Source organism: Trachinotus anak, unplaced genomic scaffold (genome assembly GCF_046630095.1).
Source record: "Trachinotus anak isolate AG129_WGS33_773 ecotype Australia unplaced genomic scaffold, CSIRO_AGI_Tana_v1 ptg000028l, whole genome shotgun sequence".
In the NCBI taxonomy this organism is placed as follows: domain Eukaryota; kingdom Metazoa; phylum Chordata; class Actinopteri; order Carangiformes; family Carangidae; genus Trachinotus; species Trachinotus anak.
Genome location: NW_027273879.1, coordinates 5,926,467 through 5,954,459, shown reverse-complemented (window position 1 = coordinate 5,954,459; position 27,993 = coordinate 5,926,467). Strand labels below are relative to the sequence as shown.

The following is a 27,993-nucleotide window of genomic DNA, read 5'->3' as shown; positions in this document are numbered from 1 at the left end:
TCAGCATTGTTTCTGGCTGTAAATTGAAATGATAGATTTTTAAATAGTTTCATTTAGAACATCTTTGCTTTAGAAAGTCAGTGCGTAGGTAACTTCTGCAACCAAAGGTATTCAAAGCATGATTAATGTGTTTATAACTACTCTTGACTACACTTTTTAGAATAATGCCATTAATATTGAAATCGTAATTTTGTCAAAATTTAATGTCATATCGGCTCTTATTATTATCATTCCTATCTTTGTTATCTCTGTAAATCCCATAATGGAGTCAGATCAGCCACTCAATTAACTTCTGTGACTTTTAAGGTTAGATTTAATGTCCACTCCTAAGAAAATACCCAAAACAAAACAAAAAAACCTCACGAAACTCACATATACACACATACAAAAAATATAAGTTAATGGAGTGTTATGTGATGATACAAATGTTGTTGAAATAACTTCAAATTTACACCATATTCACGTCAAGTCAAATCTTTATGACAAATTTATTCTATTTCAATGCAGTGGAGGAAGTCAACAGTTTTAAATCTATTTCCTAATTCATACTGTAGTAAAAACTATTTGTCCAAAAAACTAAAATCAACTTAAAAATCAAATATTAAAAATAAATGTGATTTATTTAAATGTATCACAGGCTAAAGATCCATTCAATTTAGTCAGTAATTAAGCTTGTTTATTTGCACTTGCGTTCAACAATGAGAAACATCTTCAACATACAATTGAAGAAAACTGTGTTATATTATGACTTAATACTTAAAATGAAGCAACATTTCCACACCGTTCTTGAGGGAAATCATATTTCCTGGACACGAGATATCTCTGGCTGTTGTGTAACTGTTGTATATCTTCAGTATCGCGGTGCTTTTTTGAGACTTTGTTGAAGCCAGTTGGTTGTGAACCAAGAATCATATCTCCAGCTCTGGTCATGACTTAGTGATCTGATAGTAGGATGACATCATGTAGACCTTGTCAAGGAGAGCTACTTTTTATCGTAACCCCTGGCCTCGCTCCATTCCTGCTCTCACAGAAGGAAGGAAGGGAGTCTGAGCTGCAGTGTGCTCGGGGTCAGACTCTGCAGCACTGAGCGGCCAGGGTTCGCACTGCAGAGGGCAGTCGTATTTATATTTAATCTCAAAGAAATTCGTCTGTTTTCTTGCACTCTGTGTCGACCTCCTTGGGTTTTGTTTCTATATTAAGCTTTGATAGAGTTTGTTTTCCTAGCTTTGGGTCTTCCCCTCTTCAACCTTGTGAATCCATTACAGAGCATTTTCTCATGGCCTTAAATTTTCGCCCCAAACAAACAAGTATCTCACGTCAAAGAGAGCCTTGCAAGCGAAAACAGAGGCTCTGATTTCATGGCAGATAAAAGACGACACTCTGTGCCAACACTTCAGAAAAGTCAGCACTTTGTGATTTAAAGACTGAACCACACCTTACTACGCGTAGTGAGGATGCAGGGCATGTGTTAACAGTGTGCCATGGCTTAGGCTGAGCGTGTGCCTGACAGATCTGACATTTCTCACGGTGGGTCAGGTGTTTTCCTACTATCATGGTGCAAGCCCGTACACATTTTTAATTCAGGCATCAACACTTCACATTTGTTTTTTTCTCTGTTATGCAGTAAAATTGTAGCTGATTGCTCACACTCCCTCTTTTTTTTCCTCTGTTATCCCGGTGTTTCCCACACTACATGCACCTCAAGAGACCTAGCCCCTTTTGGCGTAAGTCCATTTGGCAGTCACACCAACAGAAGGACCAGCATGTGCGTGGGCTTCGTAATAAAATAATCTTTGCCCTGGGGCGCTGAAACTCTGCAGCTACTCCCTGACAGTTTCACTTGCCCCGAGAGAGAGCGAAAAAAAGAATAAGAGGAATCTGGCCCAGACATGTGCTCTCAGTGTCAATACAACTACTGTACTACGGCTGTTTGTTGTAGCTGAAACATCAGAGAAATATAAATCATGCTATGCTTGTGGGAAGACTTTACTAGAAAGATTACAAGTGGTCATGTTTTTTAGGATCCATGTAGTGTGTTGTGATGTGAGAATGAAACTGTAACGGGAACTGAAACGCATCTTTATTCAATTAAGAATTTGTAGTTTGGTGTTTAGAATATCGCATTTCAAGCAGATCTGTGAAGAGTGGGATTCTCAAAACAGAAGCACAAGTGTGAAGTTACGCAGTGGACTGGTCTCTCTGCTGCTGCTCTTGACTTTACACTGAATATAATATTCTGGTGGTGGAAGAACTATTCTGATCTTTTACTCATGTAAAAGCAGCAATACAATAATAATGTAAAAGTCCTGCTTTCTATTCGAATTCAAGTATTATCAGCAAAATGTACTTGTTAGACAGCTGAACGACGGTCAGTGAATGTCAGTGTTACATTATTATATCATCTTGATTATAATTACTGATGCAAAAAAGTGAAAGAACAATCTTAGTCGTGACAGAGCTAATTTCAAATATTTTATAGTTTACTTTATTGGGTAGTTTCATCAGTAAAAACTGGTCATATTTTAAGTTGATCATAAGTTATTGCATATACCTAGTAACTTAAGCTATAAAATAACTGCAGAGGAGTAATAGCATAAAATAGAAATACCTCTGGCAAGGTACAAATATCTCTGTACTTGGTTACTTTCAGCAGTGGAGGAAGTATCCAGATCCTTTAGAAAAATGTAGCTACTTTAAGTATCAAAAACAAAGTACTCCAAGCTGGGAGTGTTGATATAATATCAGTCAATATTATTAGTGGTGCATTAATGTTTAAATAGCATTTTTATACTATTTAGTCAGGGTTGAGCCAGTTTAGAATATTAAATATAATATACTGGTTGATATGATAGTAATGTATACATAAAATATACAATCTTCATTTCGAAAATATATCTAGAGCTCTAAGTTGAATGTGATGGACTAAAAAGTGTATTTCCCTCTGACATGTTGCAGAGTAGATGTATAAAATGGCAGAAAGTGGAAGAAATGGAGTAAAGTGCCTCTAAACTGTCTCCAAGCATTTTCCACAACTGCCTAATGTTAATAATTTTACTTGACCTACCCAGGACAGTGAGAGGGGAATGAGTGTTTGCTCCTACAGCATGGAGAGGGAGACACAGCTTTCATCTGGCCTGAGGGGGGAGCACGGAGGGGGGAGGAGGAGGTACGGAGGGGAGGAGGAGGAGTGGGAGGAACTTGTGGAGTTGCCTCTAGATTTCATTGAGAACTCGGAAACCACCAGGTTAACATCTATGTACTGACTCCTCTTGATGACTGGAGACTTCTCTCTATCTCTCTCTCCTCTCTCTGTTGGATTTACCTTTTCTTACCAAGGATATTTATTTCAAGCCAACATCTGGAGGACACCAAACTGTGGATCTATGAGAACCCTACGTGGGATTCAGCGACATTTGTGAAGTTGAAGAGGAGGAATGTATCGTTTCTTTGTGAAACTGACATTTCTGATCCCTGCAATCGTCCTCTCACAAGGTAAGAAGGTCTCGAAGTGTTTTGCTGCGGAGTCGCGGTGCAGGATGCAGAGCATGACTGAGGGTCAGGAAGGGGAGCGCGATCAGCCAGAATCACTCAGTGCCTGGCCGTGTCAGTTCGATCAGTACAGGGCTGTTTTCGAGACCCACATAAGTGTAAGCAGAAGATCAGACACTAATCAAATCCAGTGAGTCCCTTTGAAAGTTTTATTGGCTTACTTTAAGAGCTTTTCTTGGTCGTGGGAATGAATTCACTTCATGCGCAGGAGCCAAGAGCTGCGGCGCGCCTGTCCGCTGACTTTCCAGAACTCGCTTGTGAAAGTTAACTGTTTATTTTGTCTGCGCAGGCAGAACCAGACCCCAGACCCCAGACCCCTGGCTCCTGGTGGGACCGGCCTCATACTTCAGATGCGACAATTAATTACTATCAAAAACTTATTATGAGTCGTGTTTAAGGCCTTCTAGTTGGCTGTTTAGTCTTGCAACCGAACTTTTTGGTTTTATTTAACTGGGGAGAAAACGGATTTGAGTCTTTTAAATTGTTCTGACCCGGTTTTTAAATAACATGGCGAGATAATGGAAGTTGGTGCGTGTGTTGGGGCCGGGGGACGCTGCGGGAGGGGAGGGGAGGGGAGGGGGGGTGGCACCTTTTGTCTGCATGTGTGGGAGAGTGTTGTGAGTTGGGGGGGGGGTTATTCCCGTCTGCCGGTAAACAATGCCCGAGGAGAGTGTTTTATGGCCCGTGCTGGCCCCGCAGCTGCTGCGCTTTCGCCCGCAAAAAAAAAAAAGCCACGCACCACGCGTTCCGAGGCCTCACCGGTGTCCGCAACAGGCTTCCCGATATCCCCCACGGGCAACTGTGTAACAAATCAATTAAAAGATCAGGATGTGCAAGTGCGCCTGTGCGTTATGTGAATAAAGCTGTATTAAAAATCTCACTGATGAATAATTTCCCGCTAATAATTTCAACTCTGCCTAATCCTTGTTAATCCCAATAGCTCCAGATTTCACACGCACCGCCCGCACAGTGTGTCCTGTGAGTCCACGTTGGGTCGCAGGTGTGTTTTTCAATGTTTGTCATTCATTCAACAGGTCTAAAATGCTCCCTACCCACTGAATCGTGCCTGAATGGAGGAAGATGCGAAGCCACCTCAAATGGAAATGGAGAGTGCAAGTAAGTGACAGCAGAGTAAAAAGCAGCAACATGTGATGGCCCAGATGCTGCAGTGCAGATGATAACAAAGCTTCAACGTTTTCTCTGTCTTTTGTTGGGGTGTTTTGGAATTTGTGCAGTTTTAGAGGTGCAGTGTAGTGTAGTGTAATTTTGGTACTTGAAAGGGCTTTTTGGTTAAAAAGAAAAGGGGCCACATATTCCCCCTTTTCCATTCCAGCCTTTGAGCGGGCCCTGTGCCCGGCAACCAGAGGAGGCCCTTGAGTTTCTCTGGGCTGGTGTGCTCCTGTACCCCTCCAGGAGCCGCATTGCTCCGCGAGGCTGCACACATTCCCTAAAAAGAAAAGAGTTTAGAAGAAGTGAAGAAATGAAAAGAGAGTGCAATTCCAGAGTGTTGCAGAGGTGAAGAGGGATATCTGGACAAAAGCCCCCCCCCCCTCATCAGCAGGCCAGTTAATGAATGCAAGACCCCTTCGCCAGCAAAGTGAGAGGACGCGTCCAGTCTTAAATCTTGTTTTTCTGCTCTTTCATGGGCGACAGCTGGGGCTCGCCTGCCGCCCGTCACCCATTGTCCTGCAGTCAGAATAATGCTGTGTGACTAATCTGAGTGGGGCTTCCCATCATGCCACAGCCACCCCAAACACCACAGCACGCACCAAACCCCTGCCACAACCCCCACTAACCTTAACCCCCCCTCCCGCTTTCTGAATGGATACACACCCCTCCCTCCATCCCCACTCCAGCCCCCCACCTTACCGGCTCGTGATCACCGCTAGAAGGCCAGATGGCTGCGAAATGTAATTGGATTTGATGTCGAGAGAGTGAGATTAATTGGAATAAAGTGCAGATATTTTAAGGCAAACAAGTGGGAACCGACAGAGAGAGAGGCAGATTGTGGGCTGTTTGTTTAGACTCTGCAATGATGTTAGTAGTTTGTGGGTGAAATACTGAGTATGCTGACATCCCCTGTGCAAGAATAAGAAAGATAAGGCGTAGGGAGGATGTCAGTTTTTGAGTTTCACTTATGGGTTATCCTGAAGTTTTTTTTACTTAAAAAAAAGGAGTTTGATTTCCACTTGTGGCATAATTTTTGTCCATCTGTAAAGAAGCTCAGGGGTGGTCTGGTTTACCCTCAGGGCATGTGGTCATGGCAGACGCTTCTCTGGACTGCTGGGACAAGGGGGAATTATTGCATAGCCCACGCTACTAGCCCAGGGCCACCAATATACAATATCTAATCTGCACACGCCACACACACACAGACCCCCGCACGTGTGCACATAGAAACTCCCTCCACCCTCCTCCTCCACAAAGCTGTTATTGTGGTCCCATCTCTGCCTGGTCCAATTAAAAACAGACAGGATAAGAGCATCACTTCATCCACCCGCACTCTCTCTTCCTCCTTGCTTTTCCTCTCATTAATCATTCATCCCCGCTGAGGCAGGCAGCCCCCAGTCACAGGGGTGCACTGGGAGATTCAGCGTCTGTGCTCCGGGGTCAGAGTGTAGCGTCTCTATGAGTGTGTGTGCTTTTTTTATTCTTATTTGAATTTTGTGCCATGTTAACTGGCAAATGCCCTTTGATTGTGCGTTGATGACCTGGCTGGAAAGTCCGCTGACACACTGGTTAACAAGACGGTGAGGTTGGCACTGTGACGGCTGAGTCAAGGCACGGCTCCACATTCACACAGGTTGAGTCATGTGAGGTTAAGATGTATATTCCAACTAAACAATGTTGAATGTAAGGTCAAACGTTTAAATGCTAAAATGCTTGAAACCCACACATGCAACTCCAGAAGTGAGTCAGGTTGTGTGTTGTGGTTTTTCGCTGCAGTGCATAAGCATATGGTGACACAGATTTGAGTGGTAAGGAATTAAATCCTCTTTTATCACAGTTCCCACGAGTGTGAGAAGAGAGAGTGAAATCACATGGTGGCATAGAGAACAAGGTTAGGCTTGGTGTACACTGTGGTAATCACATGTCCCAAGGGTTAACTGGGATTATACCTGTGTTGGGACAAAATTGATATTCCATTTCCCTATCCTGAAGAGAGGATGTTTTTTTGTCCTTCCTGGTTGTAAAAATAGCCTCCTTTAATTAGATTTTTTTTCTGTATGGATCATCCCTAAAGTAGGACCTGGCTTGTGTCCTGTTTATTTAACTGCTGTGTATTTATCTCTCTGAGTTTGATTGAGCTCAGCTTTTGTGTTGGGGTATTCTTGATAATTGTATCTGCCTACAAAGGTAAAAAGCAGTAACAATAGGAAAGGTGAATGTTTAAAAGTTTCTGGCTGTCTTGGTATACTAATGTAAGAGAAAGGTTGCAGTGCCTTCATTTTATGTGTTTTGAAGCTGATATTTTACCAAAATAAAAGTAAGAACGTGCATAGACCCTAAATGAAAGTATACTTAGACAAACTTCAGGGCATGTGAGGGGAAAACCACAGTTTCAACAAAACAAAACATGATGTAACTTTCCATCCACCTTTTGCTGATACACTGAAACCAGTAAGATACATTTATGAACAAATTAAAAACTTTAAAAGTAATTTAAAAACAACATAACCATAAGAAATCATAAACTCCACTTACAGCTACTTTGCAAAGCTAGACTAGTTGCCCTTTCGCAGAAGTTGAGATGTTTTTATTCTCAGTTACTGAATTTAACCATGGCCTCATTTATGCGTAATAACAAATCAAACGGGAAACAGCTAGGCAGAGTATAGGCTAGTCGGCTTTAGCTATGGCTAGCTGTGGCAATCTCACTAGCTACCTTTAATGTGATTTGGCTCTCTTGCTTAGCTGTGTAATTAAATGTTGCTTTGTAGGCTATATTATGTTAGCTATGTTCTTTGGTAAATGCTAATTTTAATTATCTTTGAAATTATACACTCCCATGACATAACCATTTTTATGGTAAAAGAAACGTCAACAAGTGAGAGTCTGGCCTTAATTCAGTTTTGATGGAATACGTTTTGGCTGTGTAGACGTGTAAAATTTAAATAAGGGGATTTAAAACACTCTTAAGTGACAAAGAGAGAACAATAGAGCATATATTTAATCCTTCAAACTTGCTCAAAATCACACTCACTACACAGATTAATTCATTGCAGGAAAAGGTTGTAGTCTGGGGAAAATCTCTTGTCTAGACTTAAAAGTGTGCTTCAGTTTGTGGTAGTACTTGACACATGGAAACAAAAACAAGCCACTGTAATGGGGAAGCACTCGATCGTGATTCTGAAAAATGAGAGGTTATCTGAAGGTCTGGCGCTTCCTGTTTCCCATGGAGCTGTAGTCATCTAGTTATAGGCCGCTTAAAAACAAGCAAGGGCACAACATCGTTTGAGTCAAATATAGTTTTCCATTTGTGAGACAGTAATGAGGGCATGGCGAGGTTGAAAGGTTGTTGCCCTCAACCCCGCCTTTGCGTGGCTGACTGACTGTCGGTGCTGCTTTGCTGAAATAGACACTGTTTTGGTCTGAGGTGACTGTTAATAATAAACCCAGAAAACATCTCAACTGTCTCGCTACATGTCTCAAATACTGCAAGAAGTGTGACAGAAATAGACGTGAGACAGAAAATTGACTGAAAGTCTACTGTCGCCGGTGTGCTCGGACCTCTCTGACCTTGCACAGAGCTGCCTGGTGTTGCATATTGATGATAAAATGTCTCACTCATAAAGACTGTCTAGAGTGAGCCCAGTACCACTAAAAAGATGTTCCACTCTCCCTTAAGGAATGCCGCTCTTCATTTGTCCTCCTATAGGATTACCAGGCAGGTCTCTGTTAAAGCTCAGCTCCATGTGGGCTTAAGTGAATCAGGAGCATACAAGTGCATGACTGGGTCAAGTGTGCCTGCTGGCGTTAGAGCTTAAACCCCAATAAAAGCCTAAGGCTGCCACTCCCCTGGTTGGGCCCATTCCCTAGATGCCAAGGCCCCTCTAATACAGCAGTAAAAGAGGCTGGTGGGAACACTGTGGGAAAAAGGTCCAGTCTCATTTATCTCACATGGAAACAAATTTGGTACTTTGTATTGATTTTGAGTTTCAATCTAAAAATTTTTAGTGTAACCTGAAGAAAATATTCAATAGGCAGACTAATACTTCCCCACATTTGGTGTTGACATGGCCCCAGAATAACACATTGCGACCAGGCGGTGATCAGGATCCTGGGAGTCTGGAGATCCTCAGAGCGGGACGATCAAAGCTGTGCTGTCACAGCACAGAGATAAGAGGCTATTTGACTCTAGTGGGTGCTGAAAGTTCACATGCACCAGCAAACATTTACAAATGTAAAAACACCAATTCTTTGGTGGCAGGTCAGTGTTACACTACAGGGCACCCAGCAAGGGAGTGAATGAATTAAATTCTAATGTGTGTGTATGTATGTTTCTTTATCTGTATTTTAACTACATGCGTGAGCAGAAACGTTTTCAGTTAGGAGAATAAGTTACCCTCCATTATCCAACAAAAACAAAGTTGTTTCATAGAGGGTCCCAGATCAGTTTCATACCCAGGATGTTGTGGTTACATGTTATGTATACACCTGAGCCATGGACTCCAGGCTGGAGGTACATTAGCAGATGTGTTGTCACTGATAACCATCAAAAGAGGTGGAGTAACAGGCAGGTGTGTTTCCTTGTTGGACTGTGAGGTGCGGCGTCTCAACAGTGTTGGGAGAGTATCTGAAATTAACCTGACATCAACAGAGCAAAGGGGATCCCTCAGTTACTGTAGGTAGTTATGACCCTGGGCTTTGTTATCTGGTATTTTGTGCATGAAAGTGACTTTGCAGTCATTAGTCAGCAGGTGCTCAGTCCCTGTCAGTGTGAGTGACCCTCATAAATCTTCCCACTTCACATCTTGGAGAGAGTGAGATACGTAATAGCTCAATTACTGTCAAAATGATCTCTTGATGGGCTGTTTTCAAGACGTTTGTTGTTACGTGTAGAAAATATTCATGTTCACTTTGTTTCTTTTGGTTTCATTTGGCTTATGCTTCATCTCAGTTTCAGAATGTTATTTAAAGGAGGTGATTTGATGAACTTTGTAAGATTTTACTCATGATATTTGAAGGTCACACTTTAAAATTTCCCTTTGGCTTCCTGACTGTGTTTCAGTTTAATGGTTTTATGGGAATTGGCTGTTTTCTGAATTTTAAATTGTTAGAAGAGTACAGCTTGAGAGAGGAGATGATTTTACAGGAGAATAATATTTAATAATATTAAGTCACTTAATTAAATAATTCATTTATTCTGCTGTATGTATAGCTATCATACATTTTTGCATTTATAGTGTCGCTCCCCTTCGGCAGTATTAAACTCCCTGGTCCTAGTTCAGATCATTCATTGTGGTGGGAGTTCAGGTCCTTCCAGGCCCAGTACATTTCTCATTTCCTCTAACAATACTTTGCTGTTCTGGTCCCAGTCTTACCAACAGATGTGCACCTCAGAGGTCAGACCTTGGCTAATTATTAGACACATCCAATGGGACATTAGCAAACTAGACAAAATGAATGAGGAGGAAAGGACAGAAACAAATGGCCACTCAAAGAGAACAAGTGGGAGGTGAGAGTTGAGGAGAGTGGGAAAAGAAAAATGGTGATTGCGTAGTACTTTCATAAACAACATGAAAGGAAACAACAAGAGTGCAAAAACAGAATCTCACAGACATGGTTACTGTATACTGCCCTCAAGCATTTACATAACATTTTCCTCAGCTGTGGCATTTCCACCACACAGTGGGGCTGGTTTTGTGTCAGAGGATAAAGTCACCCCCAGAGTGGCAGATGGTAGATCAGGCCCAGCGGGGTGAGAGGAGAGAGGGGAGAGAAGGCAAAGAGGCCATCCCACAGTCACAAAAGTGTTTGGGGTCAGAGGTCGGGGAAGCATCTGCTCCGGCCTGAGGGGACATTGCATCGCTGGGAGAGACCTGTTGCCGTAGTGTGTGCTGCTGAGCTTTCAGCATGTGGGTGGATCTTTATCTCAGACTGCACTGACTTCAGGACAAAGAGGATCTATTACAGTTAGTTAGCATGGGGTGACACACACACACACACACACAAACACACAGGAGTGCCCACACACACCATTAACAAGGTCTCAGTTTCATTATGCCTTACAAAACTTTGTGAGGATTTTCATATCGAAACAGTGAATTGCCTTAGTGATTATCCAGTTTGTTTTCATGGGAAAATGACGCAGAGAAACTTCAAAGCCACCCCAAAAAATTTTACAATCGTCTGCCAATTGGAACTGTCTGGGCTCCGTGTGGGGCACATGTGACTGTTAAAAACTCCCTGATTTGGTCTCACCTAACTAAGTCAACAGGGGAGTTTTCATCAGTCCTGTGTGACAAAAGGGGCTGTAAAAAGCAAACTGTGGGGAGCTGTAAAAAGTCCAGACAGGAGAAATATGAGAAAACAGGGCAATGAAAAGCGGAGATTGAGTCGAAGCAGAAACAACAGGAAGACTAGAGCAGAGTCAGTGCTGTGTAGTAAAAAAAAGGAAATTGAAGGAGGAACAGGTAAGGAAGAGAGGAATTAAGAATGAGTGTGGTGGTTGAGACGGGCACGGGGGGGTTGAAGAGACAGAAGTTGCAACAGCTGACTTCACATGGGTTCTTTATGTCCCTGGAGGAGAGGTTGGCTTGTCAGCACCCCCATCTGACAAGGGGACAGAGGGGAAGGAGGGAGGCAGGGAGGGAGGGGGGATGGATCAGGGGAGAGGTGGAGGAGGAGGAGGAGGAGGAGAAAGGAAAAGGGGGGAGGAGGAGGAGTCCTGTCCAACAGCTGCCTTCATTAACATGCGCACCTGCTCCCTGTGGAGATACTAGGAGGCCAACAGATGCCCTCCCTTGCACATAAACACTCATGCTCATATGCACAACTACACACTCTCACACAAGCCCCAATTCAAACATAAACACTTTTTTTGCTGACTTTAAATGATCCAACACGTGACAGATAGGACTTTACCGTTGTGTACAAGCTGCATATCAAATAATGTGAAGTGAAATCCTGTTGATTTGTCTTTTTTTGGGTGGGGGTGAAGAATTCATCTCTACTTTCACATTGCGAAAGAGCTGGTCTGTCCTCATATTTGTCCAGCTTTTGTCCTGAGTTTCCAAGTCCTTAACTCTCATAATCAGCCAGTTTGAGCTATGTGACTGTAGCAGCATCTGTCCTTGGTCTGGATGGGAGGGAAGCACCCAGGGGCTTAGGGTCTGAATGCAGTGTTTCATATAGGACATCCAGAGCCGGCACAGTCCCCTTGATCTCTACGATCATTCAGGATGAGTGCGGACAGCGTGGGGGCGAAAGGTAGATGGGAACGGGCTGCTACGACTAGAGTATTTTCTGGGTGTCTGTTGTCCCAGCAGAATGTGTTTTCAAGGTTCTGAGGGAGTCTAATCCAGAGAGACACACTAGAACAACATGGTGTCCCTGTCCTATTACGGTGGGACTTTGCTGGGCGGGAAATCTTTTCGTCCCCCCTCCCCTTCTCCCTCACTGCCCTTATTCCCCTTTTGTTTAGATAATTGTTCCCATGATTTAAACCAAAAAAGATCTTAGTTCTCTAATCATAACCACTTCTGCTCTCACTCTCTACTCCCAGATGTCCCAGTGACTACGTAGGCAGTCGGTGCCAGTACCCAAGCCCCTGCAGCCCTTCACCCTGCCGCAACGGTGGCGAATGCCGCGCCGTTTCCCATGACAACACGTTTGATTTCCGCTGCGTGTGCCGCCTGGGTTTCGTCGACCGGCTGTGCCTGACCCCCACCAACCATGCCTGCATGAGCTCCCCCTGTCGCAATGGAGGAACATGTGACCTCATCACCCTGACTGCCTACCGCTGCCGCTGTCCACCTGGGTGGTCAGGTATGCAGCTAAAGTTTTATCAGCTCAACATGCCTTTTATCATCTCTCTTTTGCCTCTTTTTTACCATTAACCCTAATTATTAAAACTTTCTTTTGATGTTTTGTTTTCAAGGCAAAACATGCCAGCTTGCCAACCCGTGTGCTTCCAATCCATGCGCGAACGGTGGCCAGTGCTCAGCCTTCGATTCCACCTACATCTGCACCTGCCCACCTGCTTTTCAAGGTCAAACCTGCAAGCAAGACGTCAACGAGTGCGCTCAGACCCCCTCCCACTGTCTTAATGGCGGCGTGTGCGTGAACGAGGTGGGCTCGTACCACTGCCGCTGTCCTCAAGAGTACACCGGCCAACACTGCGAGACCCCCTACATGCCATGCAGCCCCTCACCATGCCAGAATGGAGGCACCTGCGTCCAGAAGGGAGACACCACCTATGACTGTAGCTGCCTACCAGGTATCACGAAAACATACATCTACACATTAATAAGCAGGACAATGTGTTGACGTATAGAGTTGTATCTGGCACACACACTTTTGGTTTCCTATTACATCAGTTGACCTATAAACCAGTCTGTTGTTGTAGTAAAATCTGATTGGGTGGAACGAGTACCCCCCTCCCCTTCTTACTCTGCCAGCCTCCCCTGGCAGGATGCAGTCACACAGACGTTTCCTTCAGATAATCACCAACATGCCCCCAAAACACCGGGAGCCACACATACAGATAAACGTATAGATACACACCCTATTCATGAGGTCAAAAACACACACGCAAAAGTATCTTGTTTTTCGGCTAAATACAGCCAGTCTTTTTGGTACCGTTATTGTCTTGGCACCCATAACCGTTGCAGTGTTGTGTAAAACTCTGGCTAATCTTGCATAGTTTGTGGTTACTGCTGTTAAAGTCAGGAGACCAGCCGTGGAGAAGCTTTTCTCCTCTGTACCACCTTACACTAAGCACAATTGTACTGCTCTTTATTTTAAGCTTTATTGTCTGATTGTGCGCTTATGACCAGCACAGAGCAAGTTGTTTAGATATGCAGATGAATGAGGGATACTGTGGGGCTTCTGTGTTAAAGTTTAACCCATGCTGTGCGTCTCTCGTGGGTGTCCGTGCTGGAATGCGTTTAGATTGCAAAGCTGCACGGGCACCTGCAGAGCTTTGGGTTGATAGTTAATCAGGCTATCGTGGCTGTAAAACACCCACTTGAGCCTTTGATGTTTGAGGAGGAGACAAGCCGCGCTGTCATCTGCAGGGCATTAAAACAATCTGCCATGAGGATATAGAGACCTTACCTTTCATTTATGTGCACAGCGATAGCGAGCGGAAGAAAGAGTCTTGATTATTAACTAAAAGTAAATGTTGCCAGATCTTTCTTATATCTTTGTGACTCTTCAATGTTTTTAGCACCTAGTCCTTTAACACCTGTTTGTCTCGTGTCTCTCTGTTCACCAGGCTTCACAGGTCAGCACTGTGAACATAACATTGATGACTGTCCAGGCCACAACTGCCAGAATGGCGGTGTGTGTGTAGATGGTGTGAACACCTACAACTGCCAGTGCCCACCTCATTACACAGGTGACCTTTTGCCAAAAGAACATTTTTTCCCATCTAACCTTAAAATGTACTCAGAAACTTACACAGGAAACATTTATAAACGTACACTCACATTTTTCAGGTCAGTACTGCACAGAAAATGTGGACGAATGTGAGCTGATGCCCAACGCGTGCCAGAACGGAGGGACCTGCCATGACACTCACGGCAGCTACCACTGCGTCTGCGTCAATGGGTGGATGGGGGACGACTGCAGCGAGAACATCGACGACTGCGCCAGCGCAGCTTGTTACCACGGTGCGACCTGCCACGACCGCGTAGCTTCCTTCTTCTGCGAGTGTCCTCACGGTCGCACAGGTACGACTCCTCCAGACCGTGCACACAGATCTCATAGATCTCATTGAAGTGATGAAATTGTAATGATACAGTTTGATGACAAAATGTATTGTTGGTCTCACAGGTTTGCTGTGCCACCTTGATGACGCCTGCATCAGCAACCCATGTCAAAAGGGCTCCAACTGTGACACCAACCCAGTTAATGGCAAGGCGATTTGCACGTGCCCCCCGGGTTACACTGGGTCAGCCTGCAACCTGGACATTGATGAGTGCTCCCTCGGTAAGTAATAAAGCCAACTGTTTCTCTCCTCTGGTTTGGTTTAGGAATTCAGTCCTTTATAGTTATTATGCATAAATAACCACATGAGTGTGATGTCTTGTACCTTGATGTTTTAGGTGCCAACCCTTGTGAACATGGTGGTCGCTGCCTCAACACCAAAGGCTCTTTCCAGTGTAAGTGTCTTCAAGGTTATGAGGGTCCCCGCTGCGAGATGGATGTCAATGAATGCATGTCTAATCCCTGCCACAATGATGCCACCTGTCTGGACCAGATTGGAGGGTTCCATTGCATCTGTATGCCAGGTAGGAACATCAGTAGACCTTTTTTTTTCTAAGCTTATTTTGGAGTATTATTAAACACTGGGACAATGACTAGGGTGAGAAAAGAAACGTCTGACTCATGACTGTACAATTTTCAGGATATGAGGGTGTGTTCTGCCACATCAACACCGATGAATGTGCCAGCCAACCTTGTCTCAACAATGGCAAGTGCATTGACAAGATCAACTCTTTCCACTGCGAGTGCCCCAAAGGTAAGAACATATCAGGGAATGGGAAACATAGGTTCTTCAGTCCTTCATGTCTCTTTTAACCCCTTTTTGGTAAGACAATGGGAGCAGTGAAGAGGCTATAAAAGAGTGGATCATTAACGTATCTGTCAATGAGTAGAGCGTGCATGGTTCTCAGATTGAATGTAAATGATTTATCTCTTCTTATAGTGTCACAGAAGGGTTTTCGGGTGAGCAGGACAGAGCATATCAGATTGCAGATACATTAGCATATTTCGCGGGCATGAGAGTTTGTGTTAGAGCTTAGCGCCAAAATCGGGGGGCAGGGATTGGTTTGTACCCGGTAAGCTGGAGGCTATTGTGTTGTGCTTTGAAAGAAAGATTTCACTGCACAGTAAGAGCTGAGGAGTGGAGGTGGGGGGGTGGGGGTGGGGTGGAAGGAGTGTTGTGGAATGGTTCGTTAGGATCTCCAGTCTCCTCCAGACCTACTTCAATTGCAAATTAGTTTTTGTGTTCTCCATTTTTGCATTTTGCCCACATTTTTTTGGAAATTACACACATTTAAAACATAATTCTGTGCCTCGTCCACTCCACTTGCAGGTTTTTCGGGGAGTCTGTGTCAGGTGGACATTGACGAGTGTGCCAGCACCCCCTGCAAGAATGGAGCAAAGTGCACAGATGGTCCCAACAAGTACACCTGTGAATGTGCTGAAGGTAAACCAAACTATTGCTTTTTTCATGCAAATTGCTTCCAGTTTTTCTAGTTTGAGCGCGCATTACCGTTATTCTCCTAAATACTCACTTCCTCTTCTCGTCCAGGTTACACAGGGCAGCACTGTGAGACCGACGTCAACGAATGCTACTCTGACCCCTGCCACTATGGCACCTGTAAGGATGGCTTGGCCTCCTTCACTTGCTACTGCCACCCTGGCTACACTGGCCGTCTGTGTGAGACCAACATCAACGAGTGCCTGAGCCAGCCCTGCAAGAATGGTGGTACTTGCCAGGATAGAGAGAATACATATATCTGTTCCTGCCCCAAAGGCACTGCAGGTGAGACTTTAAACATCCACATTTAACTATGAGAAACTCTTCCTGTTTAAATGCCAGTTTCGCCTCATATTTTTTGCTCACTTGTGCTCCAATCTCTAGGTTTCAATTGTGAGGTGAACCTGGACGACTGTAAGAGCAAACCCTGTGACTACGGGAGATGCATTGACAAAATCAACGGCTACGAGTGTGCGTGTGAGCCGGGCTACACAGGTGAGCGCTGGGTGGAGTTTTACAGGTGCAGTGGGATGGCCCACTGAGCTTTGGGAGGGGCAGGTACGACAGGTGGCTGGCGGGTCCACTCCTGCAGAACAAAGGTGTCAGATTTCCTGTGTGTGATGAAGGGGGGGGTAGTAGTAGAGAAAGGAACACAGTCTCCAACCTGATACACACAGAATCACACACACAAAGCACTCACTTTGCCAACCATTTGAAAAGACTGTGACGCTGAGCCTGGAAAGGGTCTGTAAGGTGATACTTTAAAAGGAAAAGAGCCTGGCCTTTAATCACACATGTGATGTTTGTTAGTGTGCAACTGCATGACAAATGCCACTGGTAACTCAGATTGAAGTGTTCTCACTTCATTTACTTGGCACTCAACTGTCTGTGATGCACCAGTATATAAAACTTTAGTCTTATCCCAACAAGTGGACCACTCTTGTCTCCGTCCCTTCCAGGGCCCAACAGAGCCGGTTCTGACTGGTAGTGGCTGTGTCATTATGCTAAAAGGGGGGCAGGGAGGAACAAGTGTGTGTGTGCAGGCTGCTGTGCATCCCTCCTCCCGCTCATCTTTTTGTGCGTATGGGGTGAGCGTGGAGGGCACGGCGGGACTGAGACACAGAGGGACAGAGGACTATTGTAACTGAAGATCAGGCAGTTGGGCCCTCCCTTCCTGATTGATGAAGAACAGAGGAGGAGGGAGCTGGGTGGGGGATCAGAGGGGGGTTTAATTGTTACTCGGCCATGTGTGAAATGGGTCTGGCCTTCTGTCCCTGTAAACAGCCCTGGGTGAGGTTACTTCTCCCTGGACAGGGGGGTGGTGCGTGTGTGTGAATAGGGTGAGTAGCTACAGCCCCCCCCTTTCCTGGCAGCACCTCCCCCCTCTCAGATCCAGCTGAAACTCTCCTTCTGCCTATTCAACAGGGCCCCATTCAATCAATGAAGGAGAGGCAAAAGGGCCTCCAGGGGCCGCCAGGCCAGGCACACATTGGAGCTGCTACAGCTCCTGCCTGTTGAATGTTGAGTCTTTAGTGTTAGCTCTCTATTGTCCAAAAGCCACACAATGCACCTCAGCCAGCAGCTTATAAAGGCTCAAAGAATACCACAACAGAGAGCGGTGTCCTTCTGTGGGGCTTTTAGAACAGCCAGTGTAGACATTTATCAGTTTGCACCTTTCAAAGGGAATATTTGCTACATTCTCATAAAATCATATCTTACTGTCTTTCAGGAGCAATGTGTAACATCAACATCGACGAGTGTGCCATCAACCCCTGTCACAACGGGGGCACATGTGTTGACGGCATCAACAGCTTTACCTGCCTGTGCCCAGAGGGGTACAATGATGCCACCTGTTTGTCTCAGGTCGACGAGTGTGGTAGCAACCCCTGCATCCATGGCCGATGCCAGGACCTCATCAATGGGTGAGCACAGATCCAATGTTAGGATGAGTTAGCAGCAAAAAAAGGGCTCCAAATAGCACTCAAACAAACAAACAAACACAACTGAACTGTCTTTTCATTTTTATTAAAGCTACAAATGTACCTGTGACTCTGGATGGAGCGGGCCAAACTGCGACATCAATAACAATGAGTGCGAGTCCAACCCGTGCATGAACGGGGGAACCTGCAAGGACATGACCAGCGGATACCACTGCACATGCAGAGCCGGCTTCACTGGTTAGTTGTAACTCTTACAACCTCTCGTCACCACCCTTCTTTCCCTTTGCTCATTGAGACTGAGTGTGTGTCCTGTTGGCCTATATCTAACCCAAGTGCGATCTCTAATCCCGTCACTGTAGGACCTAACTGCCAAACTAACATCAACGAGTGTGCCTCCAACCCCTGCCTCAACCAGGGCACCTGCATTGATGATGTGGCTGGATACAAGTGCAACTGTTTGCTGCCCTACACTGGTATGACATATAGACACTTATTTTTCACTACCTGGACTGTTAGTTTAGTTATCTGCTGACTCAGCTGTTTGCACAAGTCAATGTAAAGGCAATTTCCTGCTTTCCACACAGAAGGACTATCCCATGTTGTCTTAGAAAACACCAGCCAGTGGCCGCTAACAGGGATGTCTGTTTTTGGCGTCTCTGTGTGGAAAGTTCTGCTTGTCTGCTTTGCAGGGATAACAGAATGTGTATGTGTGTTTTGGAATAACATGCCACAGTGGCTAATACAAGCCAGAGTACTGGAGCCAGCTCCAAGCCCTATTCCCACTTCCGCCCCGTCCTGTTTCCTGTCTGTGATCACACAATAGCAGGAAACAGGAAGGCCCTTCCTGTTTGACAAAGTCGTCACGGAAATGGATAAGGAACTGGGATGGAAACTGGGATTTAGAAATTAAATTTTGTGTCTTTGTCATTTGTTGTTGAAGATTAAGGCCGAAGCAGTTTCTCTGTATTAACAGTGCAGTGCAAACACTGATGTTGTCTTTTCTCTACCACCAGGTGAAAACTGTGAGACCCTTCTGGCCCCCTGCAGCCCCAGACCCTGTAAAAATGGTGGTGTGTGTAAGGAGTCTGAAGACTACCAGAGCTTCTCCTGCATCTGCCCTGAAGGATGGCAAGGTATCCATCCATCCATTTCTGTTCATCATCTGTTACATGTCCTGTCCATTAAGATGTCCATCCACTGGATAATGAGATTGACCTTTATTAAACCATCTTTTTCTTTATCTCAAGGTCAAACATGTGAGATCGATATCAACGAATGTGTGAAGAGCCCATGCCGTAATGGTGCTATTTGCATTAACACTATGGGCGGCTACCAGTGCAAGTGCCAGCCTGGTTACTCTGGCCAGAAGTGTGAGACTGACATTGATGACTGCAAACCAAGTAAGGAACAGATTTGCACCTTTTCAAGTTCCCATCTTGTTTAGAGGTCAGAAATGGTAAACTTATATCCTCTTTTCTGCCTTTCAGATCCCTGCAGTAATGGTGGTCTGTGCCACGATGGCATCAACAGTTTCACATGTACCTGTCTACCTGGGTTTCGTGGAGGCAGATGTGAGCAGGACATAAACGAGTGTGAGAGTAACCCCTGTAGAAATGGAGCCAACTGCACGGACTGTGTCAACAGCTACACCTGCACCTGTCCGCCTGGCTTCAGTGGCATCAACTGTGAGATCAACACCAACGACTGCACTGACAGGTAGCTCTCCTTGTCGAAATCTTGTCTGCTCTTATCTAACTGTCAAAGCTTTTCTGAATAATCAGCACATATAGTAATGCTTTAACATTTTTAATTTCTTGTGTTCCTGCAGCTCTTGCTTCAATGGTGGCACTTGTGTGGATGGAATCAATGCTTTCACCTGCCTGTGTCTCCCTGGATTCACTGGCAGCTACTGCCAGTACGATATCAACGAGTGTGACTCCAAACCCTGCCTCAATGGAGGAACTTGTCTTGACAGTTATGGGACGTACAAGTGCACCTGTCCTCACGGCTACACAGGAGTCAACTGTCAGGTAGGGACAAGTCTCTCCGCAGGATAACCATGTAGGTTTGTGCTAGTGTCATGCATTGCCTCCATTTATACAGGTTATGAAATATTTTCCCCCTTGTTTCCCTTTTAGAATCTTGTGCGCTGGTGTGACTCTTCCCCTTGTAAAAATGGAGGTTCCTGCTGGCAGCAGGGAGCCTCCTATACCTGCCAGTGCCAGACTGGATGGACAGGCCTCTATTGTGACATCCCCAGTGTGTCCTGCGAGGTAGCAGCCAAACAGCAAGGTACGATAGCCACATGATCAGATGATATAACCAATTTTCATAACACCCGTTGAACCTGCAAGTCCCGTGAGTAATTTGTACATTCTGTAACTCTGTCCTCATTGATTTCAGGTGTGGAGGTGAGTCACCTGTGCAGGAACTCAGGCCAGTGTCTGGATGCTGGAAACACACATTACTGCCGCTGCCAGGCCGGCTACACCGGGAGTTACTGCCAGGAGCAAGTAGATGAGTGCTCACCCAATCCCTGCCAGAATGGAGCCACCTGTACTGATTATCTAGGAGGCTACAGTTGTGAGGTAGGGAAAAAATTAATTACATAAATGAATGGACATCTTCAGTTGTGACGAATTCTACATATAAAGATTTTTACTTTTTCTGTGTTAGTGTCTCCCTGGCTACCACGGTGTAAACTGCTCCAAAGAGATCAATGAATGTCAGTCTCAGCCCTGTCAGAATGGAGGCACCTGCATCGACCTCATCAACACATACAAGTGCTCCTGTCCCAGAGGAACACAGGGTAGATACCTGCATAGTACATTCACATTCACACGCTGCTAAAAAACAAATAAATAGATGACTGCAAAAAATGAGGTTATGGATTATCCTTCATCCGACATTTCTGTCTCCCATAGGTGTCCACTGTGAGATTAATTTAGATGACTGCAACCCCTCCAGTGACCCACTGACCAATGAGCCCAAGTGCTTCAACAATGGCAAGTGTGTGGACCGCATTGGAGGCTACCAATGTGTGTGCCCACCAGGTTACGTAGGCGAGCGCTGTGAAGGTGATGTCAATGAGTGTTTGTCAGACCCCTGTGACCCCAGAGGGTCCTACAACTGCATTCAGCTCACCAACAGCTACCGCTGTGAATGCCGCACTGGATATACAGGTACTGATCGTCTAACGGCACATGACAAGAAGGCAGTATGCCCATGTGTGTACCTGACACTTACATTTGGCCTCTGTTCTCCAGGTCAGCGCTGTGATAAAGTGTTTGATGGCTGCAAAGGAAGACCCTGCAGAAATGGAGGGACATGTGCTGTTGCAAGTAACACACCTCATGGTTTCATCTGCAAATGCCCACCTGTGAGTACAACGATGGGATCTGCTGAGACCAGTTCCTCTTACAAAACGTTTTTACTATCCTTTTTTCCCAAAGTACAGTGCAATGATCAAAACCTCTGTCCATTTCGGTCCCTTTAGGGCTTCACTGGTTCTTCCTGTGAGTATGATTCTCGCTCCTGTGGGAGTCTGAACTGCAGGAATGGAGGCACATGTGTGTCAGGCCATATAGGCCCACGCTGCCTGTGCCCACCAGCCTTCACTGGACCTGAGTGCCAGACCCCCACTGACAGCCTCTGCATCTCCAACCCCTGCTACAACGGTGGAACTTGCCAGATCACCCCAGACGCACCTTTCTTCCAGTGCAGCTGCCCCAGCAATTTCAACGGGTTGCTGTGCCACATCCTGGACTATTCCTTTGTCGGAGGTTTTGGTCGGGACATCACGCCACCTCCGGAAGTGGAGGTGAGCTGTGAGATTCCTCAGTGTGACGAGTGGGCGGGAAACCACATCTGCGATTCGCTGTGCAACAACCATGCTTGTGGTTGGGATGGAGGAGACTGCTCGCTGAATTTTGATGACCCATGGCAAAACTGCTCCGCTGCTCTGCAGTGCTGGCGATACTTCAATGATGGCAAGTGTGATGGCCAGTGCAACAGCCCTGGTTGCCTTTATGATGGCTTTGATTGCCAAGGACAGGAAGGACAATGCAAGTAAGTATAGAAAAACAGAGAAAATGCTGTGTATTGTAGAAATCTTTGGTTGGATTTGTCATGGATTTGTGTTCTTGCAGAAATCTCAGAATACTAACCTAGTCTTATTCTTATTCCTCAGCCCGCTGTATGACCAGTACTGTAAGGACCACTACGCAGATGGTCACTGCGACCAGGGCTGCAACAATGCAGAGTGTGAATGGGATGGTCTGGACTGTGCTAACAACATGCCAGAGAAGCTGGCAGATGGACACTTAGTTCTGGTGGTCCACATTCCCCCCGAACAACTTAAGAATCGTTCTTCAGCCTTCCTCAGAGAGCTCAGCAGCGTCCTCCACACCAATGTGGTCTTCCGTCGTGATGCCAAAGGAGAACCGATGATCTTCCCTTACTATGGCAATGAGCAGGACCTGGTTAAGCATAACGTGCTGAAGCGCTCTGCAGACGGCTGGCCTGAGTGGGCTTCGATGCCGGCCAATGTGTTGGGTCAGGTGAAGGAGCGTGTGTCTGCCATGGTCAGCCCACGGAAACGCAGAGAGCTGGATCCTGTGCAAGTCAAAGGGTGGGTACCACAATAAACCCACTTTTTTTAAAAACACAAATTATCTATAACATTTTAAGAAATGAAATTATATGTATTTTGGATTATAGAAAACTGAGATGTATGTTAACATTTCCACCCATTTCTGCTTGTAGGTCTGTGGTCTACCTGGAGATTGACAACCGTCAGTGTTACCAGCAGTCTACTGAATGTTTCCAGAGCGCCACAGATGTAGCTGCGTTCCTTGGCGCACTGGCCTCCAGTGGGAATCTAAATGTTCCCTATATTGAAGCTGTCACAAGTAAGTTACTTAACCTCAGCCTTTTAGCTATACATATAGTCATTGTATTACATTAAAAGTGGTGACCAAGTTGAAATCCTAAGTAACACACAGTGACTTTCTTTCTTTTCAGGTGTGAGACCCACTCCCCCCTCTTCAGAGCTCTACCCCATGTATGTCGTCTTCCTGGGCTTGGCTGCTCTGGGTTTCATCTGCCTGGGTGTTTTGGTGTCTCGTAAGCGGCGGCGAGAGCACGGCCAGCTCTGGTTTCCAGAGGGATTCAAAGTGTCGGAGCCCAGCAAAAAGAAACGCAGAGAACCACTGGGAGAGGATTCTGTTGGGCTGAAGTACGTAGACTTTGAAAGTGGAATATGAAGTCTACCTGTAACTTAGTGGTTACTTAGCCTTAACTGGCATCAGCGGACTGAATCACATTGTCTTTTGTATTTCATGGCCATGTACGTGGTCTAACCTGCCTCCTCTTTTCAACAGGCCTATGAAAAACTCAGACATCAATCTTATGGATGACAATCAAAATGAATGGGATGATGAGGATCCAGACTGCAGGCGCTTCAGGGTAAGATGGGCAATCTGATATGAGTCCTTTCTTGTCTGAATAAACTATATTTTACCGTTTTCATGTGTGCTACCTACTTATACTGAGATTGTGATGATTGTTATGTCTTTCAGTTTGAGGAGCAGGCCATGTTGGATCTCAGTGACCACACTGACCATAGGAAATGGACACAGCAGCACCTGGACGCAGCTGACCTACGTATTCCATCCATTGCTCCTACTCCTCCTCAGGGAGAGATAGAGAATGACTGCATGGATGTCAATGTCAGAGGACCAGGTATGTACACTTACATGAATTATTGAATGTCACGCTCTTTCTATATAATGATCATTGTGTATCATGAAAACTGCGATCTCCTGTGAACAACGGCAGACACATGCTTGGGAACTCATTATAATCCTCGCCCTTCCTCTTTCAGATGGTTTCACTCCCCTGATGATCGCCTCCTGCAGCGGTGGAGGACTGGAGACTGGCAACAGTGAAGAGGAAGAAGATCCCTCAGCAGAAATCATCTCTGACTTCATTTACCAGGGTGCCAACCTCCACAACCAGACTGACCGCACGGGTGAGACTGCCCTCCACCTGGCCGCTCGGTACGCTCGCTCTGACGCTGCCAAACGCCTCCTGGAGTCCAGCGCCGATGCCAACGTTCAAGACAACATGGGCCGCACTCCGCTTCACGCTGCTGTGGCTGCAGATGCACAGGGAGTGTTCCAGGTAACCACTTCCTCTACAAAAGTCTCACATTTCTCCAGGCCTTGATTTTTGATAAAGTTTGTCCAACAGCTTGGATGCACTTAACTAAACAAGCCTATGTTCATGCAGATTTTGATCCGAAACCGTGCCACTGATCTTGATGCCCGCATGCATGACGGAACAACGCCACTGATCCTGGCTGCCCGACTGGCGGTTGAGGGCATGGTGGAAGAACTTATCAACTGCCACGCCGATGCCAACGCCACAGATGATTCTGGTAGCTAACGTTTTATCAACCTATCATCTCCAGAGTCAATAAAGCTCCCTCAGTGTGTTGGGGTGTTATGATAATCAACCCCTACCCCTTTTCACTCTCTCTGCAGGTAAATCTGCTCTTCACTGGGCGGCGGCGGTAAACAATGTGGAGGCTGCCGTGGTGCTGCTGAAAAATGGTGCCAACAAAGACATGCAAGACAACAAGGTATGTGAAAGGAGCTGTGTGACATGTATTTAGACCTTTACATTCATAGTGAATACTTCTGTTTTTTAACCTGTTTGTTTGTTTGTTTGTTTTTTAGGAAGAGACGCCGCTCTTCCTTGCAGCCCGTGAAGGCAGCTACGAGACAGCCAAGGTTCTTCTGGAGCACTTTGCCAATCGTGAGATCACTGACCATCTCGACCAGCTGCCCAGAGATATCGCCCAGGAACGCATGCATCACGACATCGTCCGCCTCCTGGATGAGTACAATGTGGTCAGGAGTCCTGGGCTTCACAGTGCCCCCCTAAGCGCCTCCAGCCTCTCTCCACCTCTCTGCTCACCCAATGACTACCTTAGCAACCTCAAGCCTACCCTTTCTGCCAAGAAGGTGCGCAAAATTAGCTCTGGGGGAAAAGGAGGGAAGGATGGGGGCAAAGATAATAGAATGAAGAAGAAAAAGTCTCTGGATGGGAAGAGTAATCTGCTGGACACGTCAGCTGTCCTTTCTCCGGTTGACTCCCTTGAGTCACCACATGGCTATCTGTCTGATGTGGCCTCTCCTCCCATGACGTCACCCTTCCAGCAGTCCCCACCTATGTCTCTAAATCACCTACAAGGCAATGGTGACTCCCATATGGGCCAGATGAGCATGGGTAAGGATATGGGCTGTATGTCTTTTGACCCTAACCCACCCCGTCTCTCCCACCTGCCTGTGTCCAGTCCCAGTAGTCAGGGCACAACATCCATAGGTGGCAGAGGAGGCCAGTGTGACTGGGTCTCCAGGATGCACCCAGGTGTAGGCCAGCAGGGAAGCTTCACGCAGGCGCCACCTATACCCCACAACATGATGGGTCCTCTGCATGGCGTCAGCACCGCCACACTTTCTCAGATCATGGGATACCAGAATCTGCAGACCAGCCACCTCAGCTCGCCAGCGCACATGATGCAGCAGGCTCATGCACGGCAGCTCCAGCACCAGAACTCCAACTCCACCACAGCCGGCCAGCCCCTCAACCAGAGCTTCCCTAACATCGAGCTGAACGGCTCCGACATGCAGCAAAACAACAGCTCGGGACGCTCCATGCCCATCCACACTGTAATGCCACAGGAGACGCAGATCCTCGGCACCCAGTTTCTCACCCCTCCCTCCCAGCACAGCTACTCTGGCCCCATGGACAACACACCTAACCACCAGCTACAGGTCCCAGACCACCCATTTCTAACTCCCTCCCCTGGCTCCCCTGACCAGTGGTCCAGCTCATCCCCACATTCCAACATGTCTGATTGGTCAGAGGGCATCTCCAGCCCACCTACAAGTATCCATTCGCAGATGAATCTGATCCCAGACCAGTTTAAATAAAGACTTGTTAAATTGACAGAACTCTGTAGTGGTAAAAATATCTAAAAACAAAGTTCATTCAGAAAGAGAGCGACAAACCTGTCTCAAGACTGAAGATGACTCCTTTTAAATATCAGTTTTTATACTAACGATAAGAACAGTTTTAGTAATTTTGTATTTATTTATGTGCTTTTTTTGACCTGAAATATAAAGAAGATGCTTTTATATTTATGCTTTTTTTTATTTCTTTGTTTTGTTATGTATGGGAAGATTAGAGACAGTTTAAGAGGAGTGTATATCAGAAAAAAAAGACTCCTAGATGTGTACACTGGCTATTTATTTGTGTCTTGTGTTGCTATATTCACTGGATTTATTTTAATCTTTTGGTGTATTGGTTTTCACAAATTTTATTTTTGGGATTTGCATTGCCTTATGTTTGTACAGTTTTTTTTTCATCTTTTATAGATTATTTTTAAAAAATTCAGTATTAATTAATTATATTTTAACCTCTTTGTCTTGTTAAGTGACACTGGTTTTGTTACCGAACTACATTTCACTAAGTCTTATCACTGAGTTAAATGATGATATATTTACATACACAGTGTCACCTTTCATGATGTTGCTCACTACACTGTCCTCTTTTGGCAAAATGTAAGAGAGCAACAGAGATACTTTGGAGATTTGGGACCTTAAAGCAAAGAACAAACATCTCTTATGTGTTGAGAGATGCTTTTCAAAATGAGTGGAAAATGCATCTAAATCAACCTGAGCCTATTTTTATGGAATAATGGTCTGGGCAGGTGCTGAGTAATTGATTTGTGAACATTTATGATGCAAGGAGTGTTTTCTTTATTTCATATTGTATCTCAAATCAGTGATTATGGTTACCATGTTTAACCTGTGTTAAGGTTTAAATTACAGACCTGTTGTAGAAAGCTGAAATGTTACATTTGCCACAGTTTAAAATAGTGCCAGTGCGATTTTTGTTTTTCCTAAGAAAAGCAATGTATTTGTGAGATTTCTTGTAAAAAAAAAAAAAAAAAAAAAAAAATGTCTTCGCGGTGGAGAACATTGTTTGTGAAAGAAATGAGGGACCTTTGTTTGTGTGTTTGATGACATCACCTGCACTTTGTAAAAGAGTGTGGTTAAAGGTGTCTAAATGTCATGTTTTATAAACTAATCCAGAGATAAAGACGTTTTTAAGAAAAGATGTAATTCAAAATCAATGTTCATGCAAAGTTGTAGTTTGCAAAGTATTTCCTGATTCAAAATGTTTTGTAAAAATTGTCTTGATTCAATAAAAGCTTCTGTCAAGCTTTAAATAGCTTCCTTTCTTGATTTAATTTTCTATATTACATAGTGGACAGTATGGCCATCTCATCTGCAGTACCTTCAATACAATACAACATCCATCACAGTTGTAGGAAAACCACATGTTCTCCCATCACCACATGAGCTGGTGTCTGTCGCCCTCCAGTGGCAAAACACTGACAAGCACCACAGTGGAAATGGAAACCTGGGGAGGGGGTCATCACTGCTGTTGCTGAAAATCATTTGAGTTTATTTCAGTTCAAATAGTTGAATAAAGTTTTGATGCCATCCCAAAAAACTGTTTATTAGAGAAGCAATTTCTTTTATGGTTTTGCCGAGATAAGCTATCCACTTAAGTAAATATTGAGTGGTTCTTATGATGTGTGTCAGATCTTTGGAAAAACGTGCAAGAAGTATTTAGGTTAGGCTGATCTTGAAAAGTTACACATATGGAGTCATATACATAACATACTTACACGTATTTTATTTATTCATTTATTTTTACAAATCAAACTTTGTTAAAACTCACTATAATGGGAGATCACAAAATTTCTAATAACACTAAATACTTGTGTATTACAGTGGATCTTTGTTTCACTTATGCCCTGTGAGCAGAGATGGTTGCATCCCTGCTGTGAACTGGGATCAGAAGTAAGCATAATATCAAAGATCCTCTATAACTTCTCTATTGCGTCTGGTAATATGAATAACACCAAACAACCCCCTGTGCAGATGTCAGATGAGCAGGAAGGGGCGGGGAAGAAACAGAGGAAAGGAGAGC

General features: G+C 45.1%; 1 protein-coding gene across 1 annotated transcript; it reads left to right on the top strand.

Moving 5' to 3' along the window:
• The first annotated feature begins 3,231 nt into the window (after positions 1 to 3,231).
• Positions 3,232 to 27,223, top strand: LOC139611423 (neurogenic locus notch homolog protein 1-like). The gene is made up of 34 exons (XM_071466107.1): positions 3,232 to 3,492; positions 4,584 to 4,665; positions 12,278 to 12,540; positions 12,653 to 12,991; positions 13,991 to 14,113; positions 14,214 to 14,447; positions 14,551 to 14,706; positions 14,823 to 15,008; positions 15,125 to 15,238; positions 15,815 to 15,928; positions 16,034 to 16,267; positions 16,367 to 16,477; positions 17,712 to 17,904; positions 18,014 to 18,159; positions 18,282 to 18,395; positions 18,936 to 19,055; positions 19,170 to 19,322; positions 19,410 to 19,638; positions 19,751 to 19,952; positions 20,061 to 20,214; positions 20,326 to 20,510; positions 20,599 to 20,731; positions 20,847 to 21,104; positions 21,189 to 21,301; positions 21,419 to 21,990; positions 22,112 to 22,552; positions 22,687 to 22,832; positions 22,945 to 23,158; positions 23,304 to 23,388; positions 23,502 to 23,664; positions 23,807 to 24,105; positions 24,214 to 24,361; positions 24,468 to 24,565; positions 24,663 to 27,223. The coding sequence occupies exons 1-34, from the start codon at positions 3,435 to 3,437 to the stop codon at positions 25,920 to 25,922; spliced, it is 7,440 nt and encodes a 2,479-aa protein (XP_071322208.1). The 5' UTR covers positions 3,232 to 3,434; the 3' UTR covers positions 25,923 to 27,223.
• Positions 27,224 to 27,993: the final 770 nt, after the last annotated feature.